Consider the following 18,028-nt stretch of genomic DNA (forward strand, 5'->3'; position numbering starts at 1 on the left):
CACTCTGTGCGGACCATACAGCTGCATCCGGGGGGATAGGCAGGGTTGAAATAGCTTATTGCAGAATTGAAGAAATAACAGCTTTCTTAAGGTTTTCCTTTCTAAAAACATGTTAATGAAGCATAAAATTATTGCTAATTCATGTAGTGTGCTTCACATCACTCAGTCATCTTCCTTTCCTGGGACCAACAGAGCTCTGCCCATCTTAGAGTCATTCGTTTCTTTTTTCCAGGTTTAGTTTTCACTTGTTTTATTTCATCTGTAACTTAAAAAAATTTTTTTTTATTGTGTTTTTGGTGAAGGTGTACACAGCAATTTAGGTTCCCATTCAGCAATTTCTATACAAATCGTTCGGTGACATTGGTTACATTCTTCACAATGTGGGAACGTTCTCAGTATTTCTGTTCTGATTGTTCCATCTCCATTAATCTAGTGTCCTGTCCCCTTACCTTCTCATCTTTGTTTTAAGATAATTGCGAGCACTTGGTCTCATATAGATGACTTTTTTTTAAAAGGAGCACAGTACTTATGGGTGTTATTATTTATTTTGTGAGCCAATCTGTTATTTAGCTGAAAGGCGACCTCAGGGGCTAGTTTATGTTCAAGGCTTAAAGGTGTCTAGTTTCATGGAGTCCTCCAGTCTCAGCTGGTCATCTGTAACTTTTAAAGCCCACCTAGCATGTTACAGACCATTTGAAACTATATTCTGGATTGGACCTGAAAAGAGTAGTTCTAAGAAAAATGCATACCAGTTAGATATGCCTACCTAATTTGCTGCTGTATGGATCTTAACAAGTTATGGATAACCTTGTAAGGAATGGGAATTCCAGAACACTTAATTGTACTCATGTGGAACCTGTACATACAGCAAGAGGCAGTTGTTCAGACAGAACAAGGGGATGCTGTGTGGTTTAAAATCAGGAAAGATGTACGTCAGGGTTGTATCCTTTCACTATATTTATTCAGTCTGTACGCTGAGCAAATAATCTGAGAAACTAAACTATATGAAGAAGAACTCGGCATCAGGATTGAAGGAAGACTTATTAATGACCAGTGATATGCAGATGGCACAACCTTGCCTGCTGAAAGTGAAGAGGACTTAAGCACTTACTCTTGAGGATCGAAGACCACAGTCTTCAATGTGGATTACACCTCAACATAAAGAAAACAGAAACCCTCACAACCGGACCGAAAACAACATCATGATAAAGGGAGAAAAGATTGAAGTTGTCAAGGATTTCGTTTTACTTGGATCCATAATCAATGCCCATGGAAGCAGCAGTCAAGAAAACAAATGACATATTGCATTTGGCAAATGTGCTTTAAAGTGTTAAAAAGCAAAGATGTCACTTTGAGGACTAAGGTGCACCTGACCCAAATCATCATATTTTCAGTCATCCCATAATTATGCAAAAGCTGAACAATGAATAAGGAAGACCGAAGAATTGATACCTTTGAATTACAGTGTTGGCAAAAAATATTGAATATACAATGGACTGTCAGAAGAACAAACAAATTTGTCTTGGAAGAAGTATAGCTAGAATACTCCTTAGAAGCAAGGATGGTGAGACTATGTCTCACGTGCTTTGGTGATGTTATCAGGAGGAACCAGCCCTGGAGAAGGACATCATGCTTGGTAAAGTGGAGGGTCAGTGAAAAAGAGGAAGACCCTCAACAGGATGGATTGACACAGTGGCTGCAATAATGGGCTCAAACATAGCAACGATCTTGAGGATGGCGCAGAACTGGTTAGTGTTTCCTTCTGTTGTACGTAGGGTCGCTGATTTGGAACCAACTTGACGGCACCTAACAGCAACCAGAATACCTTGTTATTAAAAAAAGATGAGACATAAATATGGCAGTGTTTTTACTGACCTATCTTTCAGCTCACTCTTCAGCTATGTTCTAACTGCTGTTAAACCTATATACTGATCCATTAATTCAAGTTGCTGTATCTTTTATTTCTAGAATTCCTATATGATCCTTTTCCATAAATATCAGTTGTCAAGTGAATTCCTCCATCTTATTATTTTTGAAGTTTAATGACACCAATATCTGAGTCACCTCTAGGCCTATTTCTACTATCTTTGTTTTTTTCTGTTGGAGCTGTTTCTTAGCACGCCTGGTAATTTTTTTTAATGTTGGCTATGATATGAAATACTGAAGAAGTTTTCTATGATGTTACCTTTTTTCAAGGAGGATTTATATTCTAGCAGGTGGCAGAGGGGAGGTTACCTTAATCTCTCCAGGGACCAAACTGGCTTGAGGCTCATTGCACTTTTTGTAAGGCTTGGGGTTATCCCTGCTCTTATTGTATAGCCTTCTAAAGGTGGTAACTGAGAATCTGGGGTATTTCCTAGAGTCCTTCTTCCTTGGTGGGCCCCAAACTCTGATGTTTGTCTCTTTAGTTCCTGTGAGACCACTGAAAGTCCTGCTGTTCTTGGTCTGCCCCTTTATTTTCTTTTAATTATTTATTGGGTTTTGCTATCAGGGCTATGCTGGCCTCATATAACAAATTGGGAATTATTCCTTCCTTCTTTAGTTTCTGCTATTATTTCTTCCTTAAATGTTTGGTGCTATTTACTAATGAACCCATCTGGGATAGGAGTGTTTTGTGGGAAAGAGTTTGATTATAGATTCAATTTCTTTAATAGATACAATGCTGTCTAGGTTTTCCATTTCTTCTCGTGTCTTTTTTGGTTAGTTTTTGTCCCCCCAGTGAATTTGTGTCTGTTTCACCTAAGTTGCCCAACTTGTTGGCAAAAGGTTGTTTGTAATGTCCCTTTATCATCCCTTTTGGAGCCCTGGCAGTGCAGTGGTTCAGAGCTATGGCTGCTCACCAGAAGGTCGGCAGTTTGAATCCACCAGCCACGCCTTGGAAACCCTACGTGGCAGTTCTACTCTGTATTACAGGGTCACTAGGATTTGGAATCGACTCGACGTCAGTGGATTTGGCTTTTATCATCCTTTTTAATGAATGGAGGGTCGGCTCCCTTTTTATTCTTGATGTAGGTGATTTGCATTTCTCTACTTTTTTCTTGATCAGCTTTGCTAGAGGTTTGTCCATTTTGTTAATCTTTTCAAAGTGCAAACTTGACTTTGATGATTTTCTGTATTGTTTTCTATTTTGTTGAATATTTCTATTTTTTCTACTTTGGGTTTAATTTTACCCTTTTTCTAGCCTTCTCTAGGGTCACTATGAGTTGGAATCTACTCGATGGCACTGGGTTTTTTTTTTTTTTTTGTTTTGTTCATAAGAAACTTGGATAATTGATTTTGGACCTTTCTTCTTTTTCTAATATGAGCATTTAAGGCTGTCAGTTTCCCTCTAAACACTGCTTCAGATGCAGCTCACAAATTTTGATCTGTTGTATTTTTATTGTCATGATTATCATTAAGTTAGAAATATTTAAAAAAATTTCCCTTGTGGGTTTTTTGTAAACCTATGGGTTATTTAAAAGTATGTTGTTTTAACTTTCAAGTATTTGGAGCTTTCTGCGATATCCTCTTGTTATCAACTTCTGTTTTAATTTTGTTGTGGCTAGCAAACATACTCTGTGTGATTTCCATCCTTTTACTGAACTAGTTTTATGGCTCAGCCTGTGGTCTAAGCTGGTGAATTTCTATGAGAACTTGAAAAGAATTTGTATTCTGCAGCCGATGGATGTAGTGTTTTATAAATGTCAATTAGGTCAGGGTGGTTGACAGTTTATTCAAATCTTTTATAGCTTTATTATTTTTTTTTGGTCTACTTATTCTTTTAAATAATGAGAGGGGTGTTAAAGCCTCCAACTTTAGAAAGATTGTGAATCTTTCTATCACTTTAGTTCCATTAGTATGCATTTAGTTCCATTGCTTTGTATATTTTTAAGCTGTTATTAAGTACACACACATTTGATATTGCATTATCTTATTGATAAACTGACCCCCCCTTTTTTTTCAATATGAAATGTCCCCATTTAATCCTTTGCATACACTGAAATCTCCTTTGTTTGCTATTAATATTGCCACACTGGGTTTTTAATGCTTATTTCTTGTGTTTGTGTGGTGCATCTTCCCCCCCCAACCTTTTATTTTCAACCTGTGTCTTCCTATTTGAAGAGCGTTTCTTGTAAAGTCTATATAGTTAGGTCTCGTTTTTTATCCAATCTTGTATGGATGGGTTCAAGTATACCATCTTGGTATTTGTTTTCTATTTGTCTTACCTGTTTCTTTGTTCTTTTTCTCCTTTTCTGCCTTTATTTGAGAGAATCAAATATTTTTTGCATTCTGTTTTATCTTCTTTATTTAGTTACTTAGCCATAGCTGTATTTTTTTTTTTTTTAATGCTTGCTCTGGTGATTACAGTATGTATTTGTAACACAGTCTATGAAATATAGAATAATATTGTTCATAATATAGAATAATATTATTCTACTTGCCCTTTGTGTCCTTGTTATATAAAAGAACAGTAGAGAATGAGGTAGGTAAGATTTATCCTCAGAAAAAGGCATGCCCTTCCTTCTGCCAGCCATTAGCATTGGGCTTTACCAATCTAACCAGTACTTGAGCTGGGTGCAGGCGTTGTTGTAGCTCCAGTTGGAGTCATTTCACAGTTAGCTCCAAGTATTTTGGTGGGATCAGGCTTTGATCTTCTGTAGGGCGTGGGGTCTGACACAGGAAAGATTCTGGGGTTTTCTTTATGGTTCACAGCCCAATGCTAGCTTTTCTGCCGTGGGAGATTCTCTTTTCCTTTAGAATCAGTCTCTGGGTTTGTGGGATGCAAGAGTTCTTTTTGGCCCTAGCCTCACCTCTGGCTTTCTACATTTTTGGAGCTCTCTCATGCCCTGTCCTCAGCAAAGTTCCCTGGTGCCCTGAAGGAATTTCTTTCAGCTCCTCTGCTCTGCTTCTAGCCTTGGGTGGCCATGCCTTGGAGGAGGGGGTTCCCCCTGTTCTCCCACTCTGCCCCGGCCTTAGCGGGCCTCTGCCTTGCTCCTGGAGGCAGCTCAGTGCACCTCAGGTATCTCAGCGGCCCTCCTGCCCTGCCCCAGACTTCTGTGGGTGGCCATCTCGCATCTGGGAAGGGTCCTCAGCCCCTGGTGGGTTGGGGGGGTGGTTGTTCTCTCAGCTCTCCAGCCCACCCCTGCCTGCATTGGGCTACACCTGTACTTTTTCTTTTGTTTTCTTCTTTTTCCTTAGTTTTTTTTTTCCTCTTAGATTTGGGAGAAAAGATGTACGCTGCATGTCTGCTTTCTCCTGTTTTTATCCTCTACCTGTTTAGAACACTGTGACCAACTTAATGCACACACGGCTGTCTCAGACTCTTACACAGAGGAAACCAGGCTAGGTCCGCTGTGACATCCTGGTGCCCTGGTTTTCATGCACATGTCAGCTCCTGAAACAGCAAATGGCCTGTGAGCTTCTCACAATCAAAAGTTTCGATGATCACATTTTCTGCTTCTTAAGGAACATTATAGTTCAGATAGTGGCTAGGCTTTCATGAAAGGTATTCTGCCTGTCTGCATGAATTCGTTAATTCCTGGGACGGAAAAAATAACGATCAAGCGCATTAGGTGCTTCAGTTTGACTGAAATGGTTTTTGGATGTTCTGATCAAAACTGAACAAGAACCATTGATTTTCAGTGAAACAAATTAAGGAGTCATCACCTCCCACCGAAAAAATCCTATACTTTTGAGAACGTTAAAAAGACTTTGTCACAAGCTTCATTCCAGGCATATACAAGAGATGTTGGCAGCCACATGGCCTTGGGCTTGTGTCCACATTATGTGACACTGCAAATCTGCAGTCAGGCCTGACCTGTCGGGACAGGGGTCTGAGCCACCTGAGACCCACCTCCGCAGTAGATCCCAAGTCTTACTGGTGAGCTGGATGACCTCGAGCAAATCATTCAACTGCCCCTTGCTAATTAACACTTCCTACTGCAAAACAATGTCAAAGAAAAATAAAATTACGAAGGAAAGTGAAGTGAATCCCCATGTTTTCAGTTACTCAGATGCAAGGCTTTTAAGATTTGTGTACATTTTACTTTATTTCTCCCTTTTTTGTTTGTCAAATTTTTTTAAAGTGAATCCCAGGCATTGGGCCATTTCACACCTTCACGCTTTAGTATGCCTCACCAAAAAAAAAAAAAAAAGACTTTTTTTTTTTAGTATAACCACAATGTTCATATTACACCTAACAAAATTAATAATACTTCTTCAGTAGCATTTAATACCAATCCATGATCAAATTCTCCAGATTGTCCCTGAGTTAATTTTTATCACCTTCAAAAGGGGGATAATTATGCATTTTTAAATATTTTGGGCAGGGATTTTGTGGGAGGGTATCATAATCCTATTTTGAATTAAAAAAAAATGGAAGTTCTGTATTATACTAGGATCCCTTTCCTTAAAGATCTTATAGTCTGAAGAACCTAGAACAGTATTTGGGACATAGTAGGTGCTCAGTAAATGTCATTGTGGGTAACAGTTTCTAGGATTTAATAGTGTTTACTTTGTGCTAAGTACAGTGCCAGCCTCCACTGAAGGTGTAATAGAGGAGCGGACTGTGGGCTGAGCTATGTTCTTTTGCATTTCTGAGCGTGTGTTCATTTCTTCCTCAGTTGGGAAGCCTTCCTATCTGCCTGGCAAACTTGCATTCCTAAACATTTTCTGTATGCTAAGCACTCTTGACAACTTAGAGGGAAAAAAGAAAACAGGATAAAACTTTCTTCCCTTTAAGGAGTTTGTAGTCCATGAACCTTTATTTTAGTTGTCAACTTAAAAAAATTTTGAAGTAAAAATCACTTAAAAGCTTACCACTTTAAAAAATTTGTAAGTTGACCTGTTCTTTGTAAAGACCTAGAGACACAACGAGAACCCAGTAGCAATGAACACTCTTACCCCCCAGATTCTGGTCTCTAAACCCCATTTCCTACTAAAAGGTGCCAGAGCTCCTTGGAGAAATGGCTTGATTTTAGGTCTGGGGCTGGAAATGAGCCAGAAAGAAAGAAAACTATGAAAGAATAATGCGGTCTTATCTAAAGGACACAGGAGCCAACTTGAAGAGGTTCCTACTGGCCAAAGATGGAACAATTTGAGCATCAAAAAGATTCACTAAATTGTACATGTAAAGAATGTTGAAATGGCTAATGTTTTGTTACATGTATAATGTGATGGCAATGAATTGAAACATCAAATATATAAAAATCCATGAGTTTGTAATGATACTCATTGATACGGAACTCATGGTCATCACTGGACGTTGTTAGAGCCCTAGTCCTCTACTGCCGTGAATAAAGGGGAAGACTCAACCATCTACTAACGAGGCCCTCTACTGTATCAACTGCGTTTCAGGATCGCCGGGTGGTTGATGTGGAAAAATCGTCTTTGTAGGCAAATTCTAGGTTATAAAAGAGAAATCAGAGAACTAGAAAATCCCTCTTTTGTAATCCCTGATGAAATAATAGATCTGGCCATTAACTGACAGCAGGTGCTCAAATCCATAAGGAGCAGGATGGGTGGGAGCTGAGTAATGGGTGGACCACACTGGAATCGGGCATGAGCCTTAACTCTGGAATCCCACTGAAGCGACAGTGAAGTGGAAAGCCAAGAGCAGCCCAAGATCCCTGTGTGTTGCAGAAGCTCCAGGGGCAGTTTGCTGAAAAGTGGTCTGTGAACCAGTATTGCCCCAGATCTCTGGAACCTGGTTACTGTGGTTCCAGCCCAGCAGAGGGTTGGTATTTTATGGGGAGTGTAAAAAGAAAACGTCCCTGGCTGGGAGTCACCAGGCACAGTTGGCGAGTGGCACTGTACTGAAATCGAGGGAATAAGTGACTATTTCAGGATTGATTTTGAGATCCCTCCCCTTACCCAGCCCTCCACGGAGCCCTGAGAGTGCTCAGAGCCAGGCTCATACCCCTCATGTAGGAGATTAAAGAGATCTTCTCTAGAAAAATGACCAGGCCAAAAGAAAGGTCTGAAGGACAAACACAATGGTTCCCTGTGGCATGGCACGAGAACTCCCTACAGGGAAACCCCAGTTGCTACGCCTCACCTGTGTTGTTCACGGTTTCCTTTGTTTTGTCCATGTAAATGCTCTTTGTAGCTAAGCCAAGTAACATACTATGCTTACTCTTCCTTCTTGGATAACTTGGTGACTGTGAGTGGTGCTAGGTATGAAATGGATCCATCTCCGTCTTTATTTTAGTGGGGCTTACTAAGAGTGCATATGGGCTGGTACAATCTCACTTAATAACATACCTAAACCTCAGGCGCTCTACCTAACCTAGGCATGCTAAGGTCATTTACACGGCATCAGCTGGAGCCCTCTGGGAGACTTATCATCTATACAATGAAGATGCTTTGATTATTTTAACATTTTTTTTTGTGTTGCAAGAATAACATTACTGTATTCCAAATTACCTGTGGTAGCTTTTCTGCCCTCTTACACCCTAGAAAGTGATGCCTAGAGACAGAAAATCCTGCTGCTGTCATTTACCAGTTAGTCTACATGCCTGAGATCTGTAGAGTCCTTGCCTTAATTATTTATGTTCACCGGCCTTAGTGGGCACTTAGTTAGCCAGCTTTGCAGCCTACTTGCCTGCTCTCTGTCAACTGTCTTACTTCTCCTTCAGTGCGTTTATATGATGATGATTTCGGTAGTTATAATCGTTCCCATTTATTCAGTGCTCAAAACGACCAGGCGCTGTTTCTTATGCATTATCTTAGTTTGTCTTGAGTAATTCTCTGGGTAGGTACTACTCTTACTGCAAAAAATAAGGCTCAGAAAGGTTGAGTACTTCCCCTAAGGTAGCGAAACACACAACAGGTAATGAAGGGCCAAACGTTTCATTCAAAGCTAGCCTGAGCCTCACTGCTCTAAGTCTCATCATTCCTGGTCGTGTCCCCCGTTACCTGTCTCTCAGGCCCTCTGTCTTTCAGTCTCAGCATTGACTTTGGTATTTTACAGAGAAAAAAGATGCCAGAAGGAGTGGTTGCACTTATCCACTCCCACCCCCAATTCTTTACGTAATTCTTCAAAACAGTACAGTGAGAAGTTCACAGGCTTTGGGCCAAAGGCATGGTCTTTGATGAGCTGTTCAACTTTGTTTGTTCTGTTTTCTCTTCTGTAAAATGGGGGCAGCGATGCCTGCCTTCCTGAGTTACAGCTAAGTTTAGCGCGTGTGAAATACCTGGCACATCACAGACAATAAGCAAACATTACTTATTGATACCTGTATCCGCTTTCCTCCCCTCCTACTGGGAGGGATGGCATGGAGAAAACCATCTTATCTCACGAAGCTCCATTTCTGTGTCAAAAGCGTTGATTTCTAATTAATCATTTTAAATTTAATCAGTCATGCAAATAGACTATAAGCTCCTTGAGGATAGGGTCTGGCATTTTGTAATTGCTGGAAAACGTTTATTAAGTAATAGAATACACAGACTCTCCAGGCCTGCCTCTTGACCTTCTTGGAATCTGGTAAGGATTTATTTCCTTGAGAAATGGAAACCTCCTCAAGGGCAGTAACTTCATCAGCTTTTGATCCCTAGGCCCTCGACTACACTAGCTGCTGGCGATTCTTGACATAAACGGAATCAACTCCCTGCTATGTCCTCATCTCCTGTGGCCACTGCCCCTTTGTTTCTGTCAGAAGACTGGGCTCATTGGACTGTCGTGGCTTGGGTTAAGAATTTTATTTTTGCCCAAAATAAAATAAAAGTCACCCTTTTACATTTGTCTAATAAGCCTTTATTTTGTTTTTATTTCCCCTGTAGAGAAGAAAGATGTGACTCAAAGCCTGGAGAACTATACGTCCAAGTGTCCTGGGACCATGGAGCCCATCACCCTCCCAGATGGCCTCACCCTGCCCCCAGTGCCCTTCACCAAGCTGCCCATCGTCAGGTAAGATCGCCCTGTGGAAAGGGAAAGCAAACTATCAGACCTGCTGTATAGACCTGCTGGATATAAGCTAAGTGTTAGCCCTAGTGACACAGTGGTTAAGCACTTGGCTGCTAATGGAAAGGTTGGCGGTTCGAAACAACCAGCTGCTCCATGGGAGAGAGACTTGGCAATCTACTCCCGTAAAGATTACAGCCTGGGAAACCCGATGGGACAGTTCTACTCTGTCCTGTAGGGTTACTGTGAGTTCAGATTGACTTGACATTACCCAACAACAACAACAACTAGTGTTAAATATAAACTAATTGTTGGAGATGTCTTGTAATTATGATTTTTGGTGTTAGAATAGGTGATTAGAACCATTTTTTTTCTCTGTACGGTCTTAACTAGTTTTTGACAATAAAACTATTTCATCAATTTGTTGTTGTTGTTAGGTGCCTTTGAGTTGGTTCCAACTCATAGAGACCCTCTGTCCAACAGAGTGAAATACTGCCCAACCCTGCGGCATTCTCACAACCCTTGCTATGCTTGAGCCCACTGTGTCAGTCCATCTTGTTGAGCGTCTTTCTCCTTTTTGCTGACCCTCTACTTTACCAAGCATGATGTCCTTCTCCAGGGACTGATCCCTCCTGATAGCACGTCCAAATTACGTAAGATGATGTCTCGTCATCTTCGCTTCCAAGGAGCACTCTGGCTGTACTTCTTCCAAGATAGATTCGTTTGTTCTTCTGGCAGTCTGTGATGTATTCAGTATTCTCCACCAACACCACAATTCAAATGCATCAGTTTTTCTTCAGTCTTCCTTATTCATTATCCAGCTTTTGCATGCATATGAAGTGATTGAAAACACTACGCATGGGTCAGGTGCACCTTAGTCCTCAAAGTGACATCTTTGCTTTTCAACACTTTAAAGAATTCTTTTGCAGCAGATTTGTGCAGTGCAACACGTCATTTGATTTCTTGACTGCTGCTCCTGCGGACGTCGATTGTGGATCCAAGTAAAATGAAATCCTTGACAACTTCAATCTTTTCTCCACTTATCATGATGTTGTGTATTGGTCCAGTTGTGAGGATTTTTGTTTTCTTTATGTTGAGGTGTAATCCATACTGAAGGCTGTGGTCTTTGATCTTCATCAGCAAGTGCTTCATCAATTTACAGGAAAATATTTATCTGTTTTCTGTAGCATGGAAGCATGAACTGGGCTCAGCCAGAAATGGTTTCAAGTAATCATGGTGCAGACTAATTAAAAAAGGGACCAAAATACATTCCTGTATTAGTTCTTCTTCAAAATTCAATGCATTCAATTTTATTGAGTTGCTATGATGGGCCTGGCCGAATGTGAAATGTTTGGGACTCAGTAATGGTGATGCGTTATCCCATTTGCCAAATCCTCTTCCTGTTACTGCTGCTCAGAGTTAAATCGGAGGGAAGTTCAATTAAGACTATAAATGGTCTTATTTTATATTTCACAGAATTCTTAACAATAGCTAATAGGATATCAGGTCCCAAACAGTCATGTAGATCATTAAACTACAATTTATAGATTATTAAAGAAGCTGGAATAGAGTTGAGAGTTCAAATGCCTGTAGAGTTTAGGTGCAATTTTCAGTCTTTAATTGGAGGGTTGGGGTGGCTAGTTGATTTTTTTTTTTCTTCTTTTTTTTTTTTATTATACTTTAGATGAAGATTTACAGAACAAACTAGTTTCTCATTAAACAGTTAGTACACATATTGTTTTATGACATTGGTTAACAACCCCATGACATATCAACACCCTCCCTTCTCCACCTTGGGTTCCCTATTACCAGCTTTCCTGTTTCCTCCTGCCTTCTAGTCCTTGCCTCTGGGCTGGTGTGCCCCTTTAGTCTGATTTTGTTTTATGGGCCTGTCCAATCTTTGGCTGATTGGTGAACCTCAGGAGTGACGTCATTAATGAGCTGAAGGGGTGTCCAGGGGCCGTACTTTCTCAGGGTTTCGCCAGTCTCTGTCAGGCCAGCAAGTCTGGTCTTTCTTTTTGAGTTAGAATTTTGTTCTACATTTTTCTCTAGCTCTGTCCGGGACCCCCTATCGTGATCCCTGTCAGAGCAGTCAGTGATGGTATCTGGGCAACGGCTAGTTGTATTGGACTCAGCCTGGTGGAGGCCATGGTAGATGTGGTCCATTAGTCCTTCGGACTAATCTTTCCCTTGTGTCTTTAGTTTTCTTTATTCCTCCTTGCTCCTGAAGGAGTGAGACCAGTGGCTGGTTGATTGTTTTTTTTGATGAACTAACAGTGAGCCCTTCATCTTGGAAAAGAACCATAGAGTCTTAATGAGAGTATTTATGATGCTAAGGATTGAAACCCTCCACTCAGAGTGAGCTTCGGGTCTCTTTGAGTGGCTTTCAAAACTTAAACTTTCAAGTGAATTGCACTTTTGCAGAAAGAATTATAGAGATTTACTAAAAAGCGGGCTTACTAAATTTGGGGTGATTTTTCTTGGTTTATAAAACTGGGAAAAGTCAGCCTCCCAGATAATTAATCAGAACGTGACTTCCATGACCTTATCAGGTGCTGCCATTGTCCAGAACCTTCTCTTCTACTTGGCAGAATGACCAAGCCCATACCTTCCTTAGAATGCTCCTTAGAAGCAAGGATGGAGGGACTATGTCTCACATACTTCGGACGTGTCTTCAGGAGGGATCGGTCCTGGAGAAGAATATCATGCTTGGTAAAGTAGAGGGTCAGCAAAAAAGAGGAAGACCCTCAATGAGATGGACTGACACAGTGGCTGCGACAAGGGTTCAAGCATAACAAGGATTGTGAGGATGGCTCAGGACCGGGCAGTGTTTTGTTCTGTTGTACATGGGGTCACTATGAGTCTGAATGGACTCGACAGCACCTGGCAACAATAACAACAATGCCTTCCTTAGGAATCTCATGAACTGGAGCCTTCTGGAGGTAGTAAGAAATATCTAGTAGCGTTCAGGATTAGGAGCTCGATGGTCTCCCGTTATTACTAGCATGGCCAGCGTGGTTTGATCTTTTCTGTTATCTCAGCCCTTCCAGGATTTGGAAGGGTGGGTGGCCTCCACATTGGCCCACGTATGGGGCTGATGAGGCCAGTTTTAGTCACTGTTCATCTGTTAGGAGATATCCAATAGGTTCTTGGATTTTTCTTGATCCTTAAAAAACAAGATGGATTAAAACCCAAGAAGAAAGCTGAGTTGCTTTTTTCCTGTGTCATTTCTTCAACTGCTCTGTTTGATATCATTCTCCTAGTTGGTGTCTGCTTTTCCTTGGTGTGATCCCAGTTAGCCCTGGTATGCTGAGGGAATCAGAGTTTTTAAATGTCAACAGTTTCCAAATGGAATTTCTAAAAATAACCCTTGTATTTGAGATCTTTATCCCTGGAATTCTGCTCTGCTGCTGACAGCCTCATAAACCATGAACCATAAAGTTCTGCAGTGATTCATACTAAATGGGTTATGTTTCCTTCAGGCCAGGTGTCTCAAATGACTGTCTTTCTGCTGGGCGCATTTTCTAAAATGACGTTTTACTCAGACGTTCGGGTTACACGTGAACGCTGTGACCACTCGTCGGGTTACATTCTTGGCTGACTAGACCCTCACGACTCTTTTGCATATTTTAGAAACTTTTTCTGTGATGAGGTATTTCTGCAGTGGAGACCTGTAGATCCAGGTGATCCCTGAGTTTTAACTCTAGGTGAAAGAAAGCTGTCGGTGCTCCCGGGAAACAGAACCATTTTGCAAACGAGTCATTGCTCCAACTCTGCGATGCTGGGACCTGCTCAAGGTCCAGCAGTGTGTTTGCAGCAGGGCGGGGACTACAACTTGGTTTCTTTTCTCCAGTCCCGTGTTGGAATCTTTGCCCCAGGGATTCTGCCGCATATGTGTATAGATACATGTCGCTTTTTTTTTTTTTTCCAATTTTTATTGTGCTTTAAGTGAAAGTTTACAAATCAAGTCAGTCTCTCATATAAAAATTTATATACACCTTGCTATATACTCCTAGTTGCTCTCCCCCTAATGAAGCAGCACACTCCTTCCCTCCACTCTCTACTTTTGTGTCCACTCGGCCAGCTCCTGACCCCCTCTGCCCGATAAGTGTTGCTTTAAAGAGGGGAAGAGTAGGGAATTTTTTGAGCACTTACGATGTGCAAGGAATCCTTGGGGGCACAAGTGGTTAAGCATTTGACTACTAGCCAAAAGGCTGGCGGTTTGAACCCACCTAGGAGCGCCTCGGAAGAAAGACCTGGCGACCTCCTTCTGAAAGGTCTTGGCCTTGAAAACCCTGAGGAACAGTTCTGTTATAAAACACGTGGGGTTGCCGTGAGTCAGAGTCAACTGGACAGGCAACTGACAACAACAGCAACGTGATGCGTCAGGCGCGATTGTAGGTGCTTTACATAACTTATTTTACTTAACCCTCAAGGTGCCTGCTAGTGTGTGAAGGCACCAGGTTCAGATTACTCTCCCACCTTCTCTGCCTGAGTTAGAATCAGTAGAGAGAAGCATATGCCTCAGGCAGATGGAAGATACGGTGAGAGGCATGGCTCAGATCTGGCCAGGTGGCCGGTGAGACCTCCCGTGAGTTGGGTGGACTTACTGCCCGTCACGGGCATAGCCGGGCAACTGGAGGCCTCTGTGGTGGGGATGGGACCATCTGAGTAGGAGCTGAGAGCAGAACTGCATCTGTGGTCTGTGCAGGTGGGCAGGCCCCTAGAGGAAGACTGAGCAGTGCACACCCTGGTTCTCCTTCCGTGTTTACCAGCCCCCTCAGGAGGACTCAGGGAGGGGCAGTGTGAGGTCAGGCCTGCTGCTTAGATAGACATCCCTCTGCATGGAAACCAGGGGACAGGGAAAGGCAGTGGCCTCCAGCCAGCACAGTGTCAACAGCTAGTTATTCTCTTTCCTGTTTTACAAACGACATGGTTGAGGTCCATCCAGAGAGTCGTATCTTAGCATTGGTGGCCCTCAGACTCTGTTGCTGGCCCTCTTTACCCTATGTAAGGATGCTCCTGAAGAGCAGCTGAGAATTCCTTGCAGGACAGTCACTTTTGGTTGGTCGTTCAGTGGCAGGACTCTTAGCTTCCATGCAGGAGACCCAGGTTGGATTCCCGGCCAGTGCATCTCATGTGGAGCCACGTCTGTCTGTGGGGGCTTGCATGTTGCTACGATACTGAGAAGGTTTCAGGGGAGCTTCCAGACCAAGACTGACTAGGAAGAAAAGGCCTGGTGACCTGCTTCTGAAGATCAGCCAATAAAACCTTATGGACCACAAGAGTGTGATCCATAACTGGTTATGGGGATGGCACAGGACGGGGTAGTGTTTTGTTGAGTGTGGGGTAGCCATGAGTTGGGGGCAGACGTAACAGCAGCTCACCACCACAACAAAGGCAGGACATCTTGGCCAGCTTTAAGATTTGCTCATTCTAGTCTTCAGAAGTTTTGCTGCCCCGCACACATCTGCGAATGACCACAAAAGCTCCGCGACCCTTGATTTTGGGGTTACAAATGTATTTTAGTGAGTAGGCAAATTTGCACATACAGAATCCGTGAATAGCGAGGATCAGTGGTACATAATCTCTCTCGTGTTGCTTTCCTCACTGATAAAGTGGAGCCGTAATAACAGTTGCCGCACTGAGAAGGTGGCTGTGAGGCTTGATTGAGACGGTCCATGTGAAGCGGCGAGCGCATGTCTGACTGTGTTCAGGCGCCATAGATAAGTGCGTTTTCGATAAGGGCTGGCTGCCTGGGTTTGAGCACGACTGTAGATTAGCAGACACCGCAGCTGGGGAAACAACGTAAGATGCCGGCTGTGCTGGTGCAGGATCAGTCATTCACTTAAATAAAGCAGACGGTGCTACTAACCTCCAGACGCGGTGCCTTCCGATCTTACAGACTCGGGGCCGCCCTTAGAATTGCTGTGGGGTGTCCATCGGGGGCGGGGGCCAGAGAGAGGGGAGAGCGCCGACCTCTGCTGAGCAGGAGACACTGCACCAGGCCGTCTGATTTTCTCCTCACCTTCCTTTCTCAAGAAAACCAGTTGCCATTGAGTAGATTTGGACTCATGGCGACCCCGTGGGTGCAGAGTAGATCTGTGCTCCTTAGGGTTTTCAAGGCTGCACCCTTTCCGAAGCAGACCCCCAGGTCTCTCTTCTGAGGTGCTTCTCGGTGGGTTTGAACTGTCAACCTTTCGTTTAGTAGCTGAGCACTTAACCGTTTGCACCACCCAGGGACCACTAGTTCCACAAAAAAAAAAAAAAAAACAACCTGTGGCCATAGTCTCAATTCCGATTCCAACTCCTAGCAGCCCTATAGGACAGGGTAGAACTGCCCTGTAGGGTTTCCTAGGCTGTGGTCGCTGTAGGAACAGATCACCGAGTCTTTTATCATGCAGAGCCACTAGTGGGTTCGATCCGCTGACCTTCCACTTAGCAGCTGCATGCCTAACCACTTGCACCCCCAGGGCTCCTAGTTCCACGAAGGAGGTGGCTTTATCTGTATTTAAAGGCCAGGAGCCTGAGTCTTAGAGAAGGCAAGGAGCTTGCCCACAGGCAAGCTGTGCAGGTCAGATTTCCCATTGCTCTCCTGACTCTGGACCCACCCGGAGCCCATTCACAGATCTGGTGGGAACAGGGTAGCTCCGGAGCCCCTGGTGTCACCCCTCTCCCCCAGGAATCTGGGCTTGGCCCGGGCAACATCCTTCTGCTTTGCCCTGCCGGATTTAAAGGCCCTTCCTTCCCTCCATTTATCTTTTGGTTTGACTGACTCTTTTTCTAACACATGTTATTTGCTACTATTTATTCTGAAACCAAGCTAACAAGGCCGTTGAAATATGTTTGCTCCATTTCAAACAACAGGCACGTGAAACTGTTGGACCTTCCTGCCAGCCTCCGGCCACAGAAGATGAAAAGCTTGCTGGGCCAGAACACGTCGACCAAGAGCCCTTTCATCTACTCGCCAATTATTGCACACAGCCGTGGTGAGGAGCGGGGCAAGAAGATCGGTAAGACCACCACCAGCCTGGCCTCCCGACTGTCCTTCCACCTCCCGGTCTCCAGGGTGATCCTGGGTTCTTAAAGACCGAGAATTTCTGCCCGACCCACTCACATACCGGCACAGAAATGTAGACACATGACTGTGTACATGCTCCTGTGTAATTTCATTTGGTTTGCTGCCTTGGTCAGTCCCACAGAGCTAATGTTAAAAAATCTATTTTGTAAGCATGATTTTGCGGAAGTTCTAGAAACCAGGAAGACCTCTGTCACCTGAGGCTCGTTGGGACCACAGCAGAGTGCTAATGAGATGGGAGTGCTCGTCCCGGGCTGCAGTGACGTGGGAATCGTCCGGGAAAGGCTGGACAATGGGGTTAGCTCAGGGCTGCCCGGTGGACCAGGCCAGGGCGTTGCTGGTAGGCCTCCTGTGTGGCAGTAACCACAGCCAGCCCTAGAGTGCCCTGTGAATCAGCAGGGAGAGGTTAAACCAGGCTGCAGATAGACGGGGAGCAGAACCTAGCGTGTGTGCCCTCACTCTTTGAAAATCTCTCAGTGAAGTGCTTTTCCATGTGCTATGGTCCCCCGGCCCGCCCCCACCCCTCATCTCCTTCCTGGTGGCAGGCCCACCCACTCTGTCCACTCCATCCCTGGGGTCCTTCGCTGGGCGCCTGGCTGTGGGGCAGGCCTCCTTCCCCCACCCCCCTTCCTGGCTGCTGCAAAGACGAGCCCACGGGCCCCTTACATTTGAGGCTGAAATAGAGCCCCAGGGCACATCCACGGGGACACGAGGCTTGGACCTGCAGTGGTGGTTGGCTTCCCCTGGGAGTGCACGTAGACACCTGTTAAGCTTTTGAAATCCAATGTTTTCTTTCTTTCTACTCTTACTTTTGACACCCTGTTGGCAAAAAGGCCCTTCCCCTAATGCCTCACGCATTATGTTTGGAGGAAAACCTCTAGAGGTGATTTAGGGACCCGGGGCCCCTTTTTCAGGGCTGGCTCTGTCACTTTGGGGCACAGCACAAAATGAAAATATGGGACCCCTTGCTAAAAATCGATTAAGACCTTCTAGACAGCGAGCTGGCCGCATACACCTCCCGGCCCTTGAGCCCGCCTCTCCTCTGCTTTGTTTTCTGACCCGGAGCCCAG

General features: G+C 43.8%; 1 protein-coding gene across 4 annotated transcripts in view; it reads left to right on the forward strand.

The window, feature by feature from the left end:
• The window catches only part of TRAPPC9 (trafficking protein particle complex subunit 9), a 652,210-nt gene that overhangs the window by 122,813 nt on the left and 511,369 nt on the right, over positions 1-18,028 (forward strand). For all 4 annotated transcript variants that reach the window (XM_049853997.1, XM_049853999.1, XM_049853998.1 and 1 more), the window contains 2 exons: positions 9,760-9,886; positions 16,748-16,893. In XM_049853997.1, coding sequence (XP_049709954.1) covers positions 9,760-9,886; positions 16,748-16,893 — 273 coding nt within the window. The remainder of the gene's footprint in view (positions 1-9,759; positions 9,887-16,747; positions 16,894-18,028) is intronic.

Source organism: Elephas maximus, chromosome 15 (genome assembly GCF_024166365.1).
Source record: "Elephas maximus indicus isolate mEleMax1 chromosome 15, mEleMax1 primary haplotype, whole genome shotgun sequence".
Lineage (NCBI taxonomy): Eukaryota > Metazoa > Chordata > Mammalia > Proboscidea > Elephantidae > Elephas > Elephas maximus.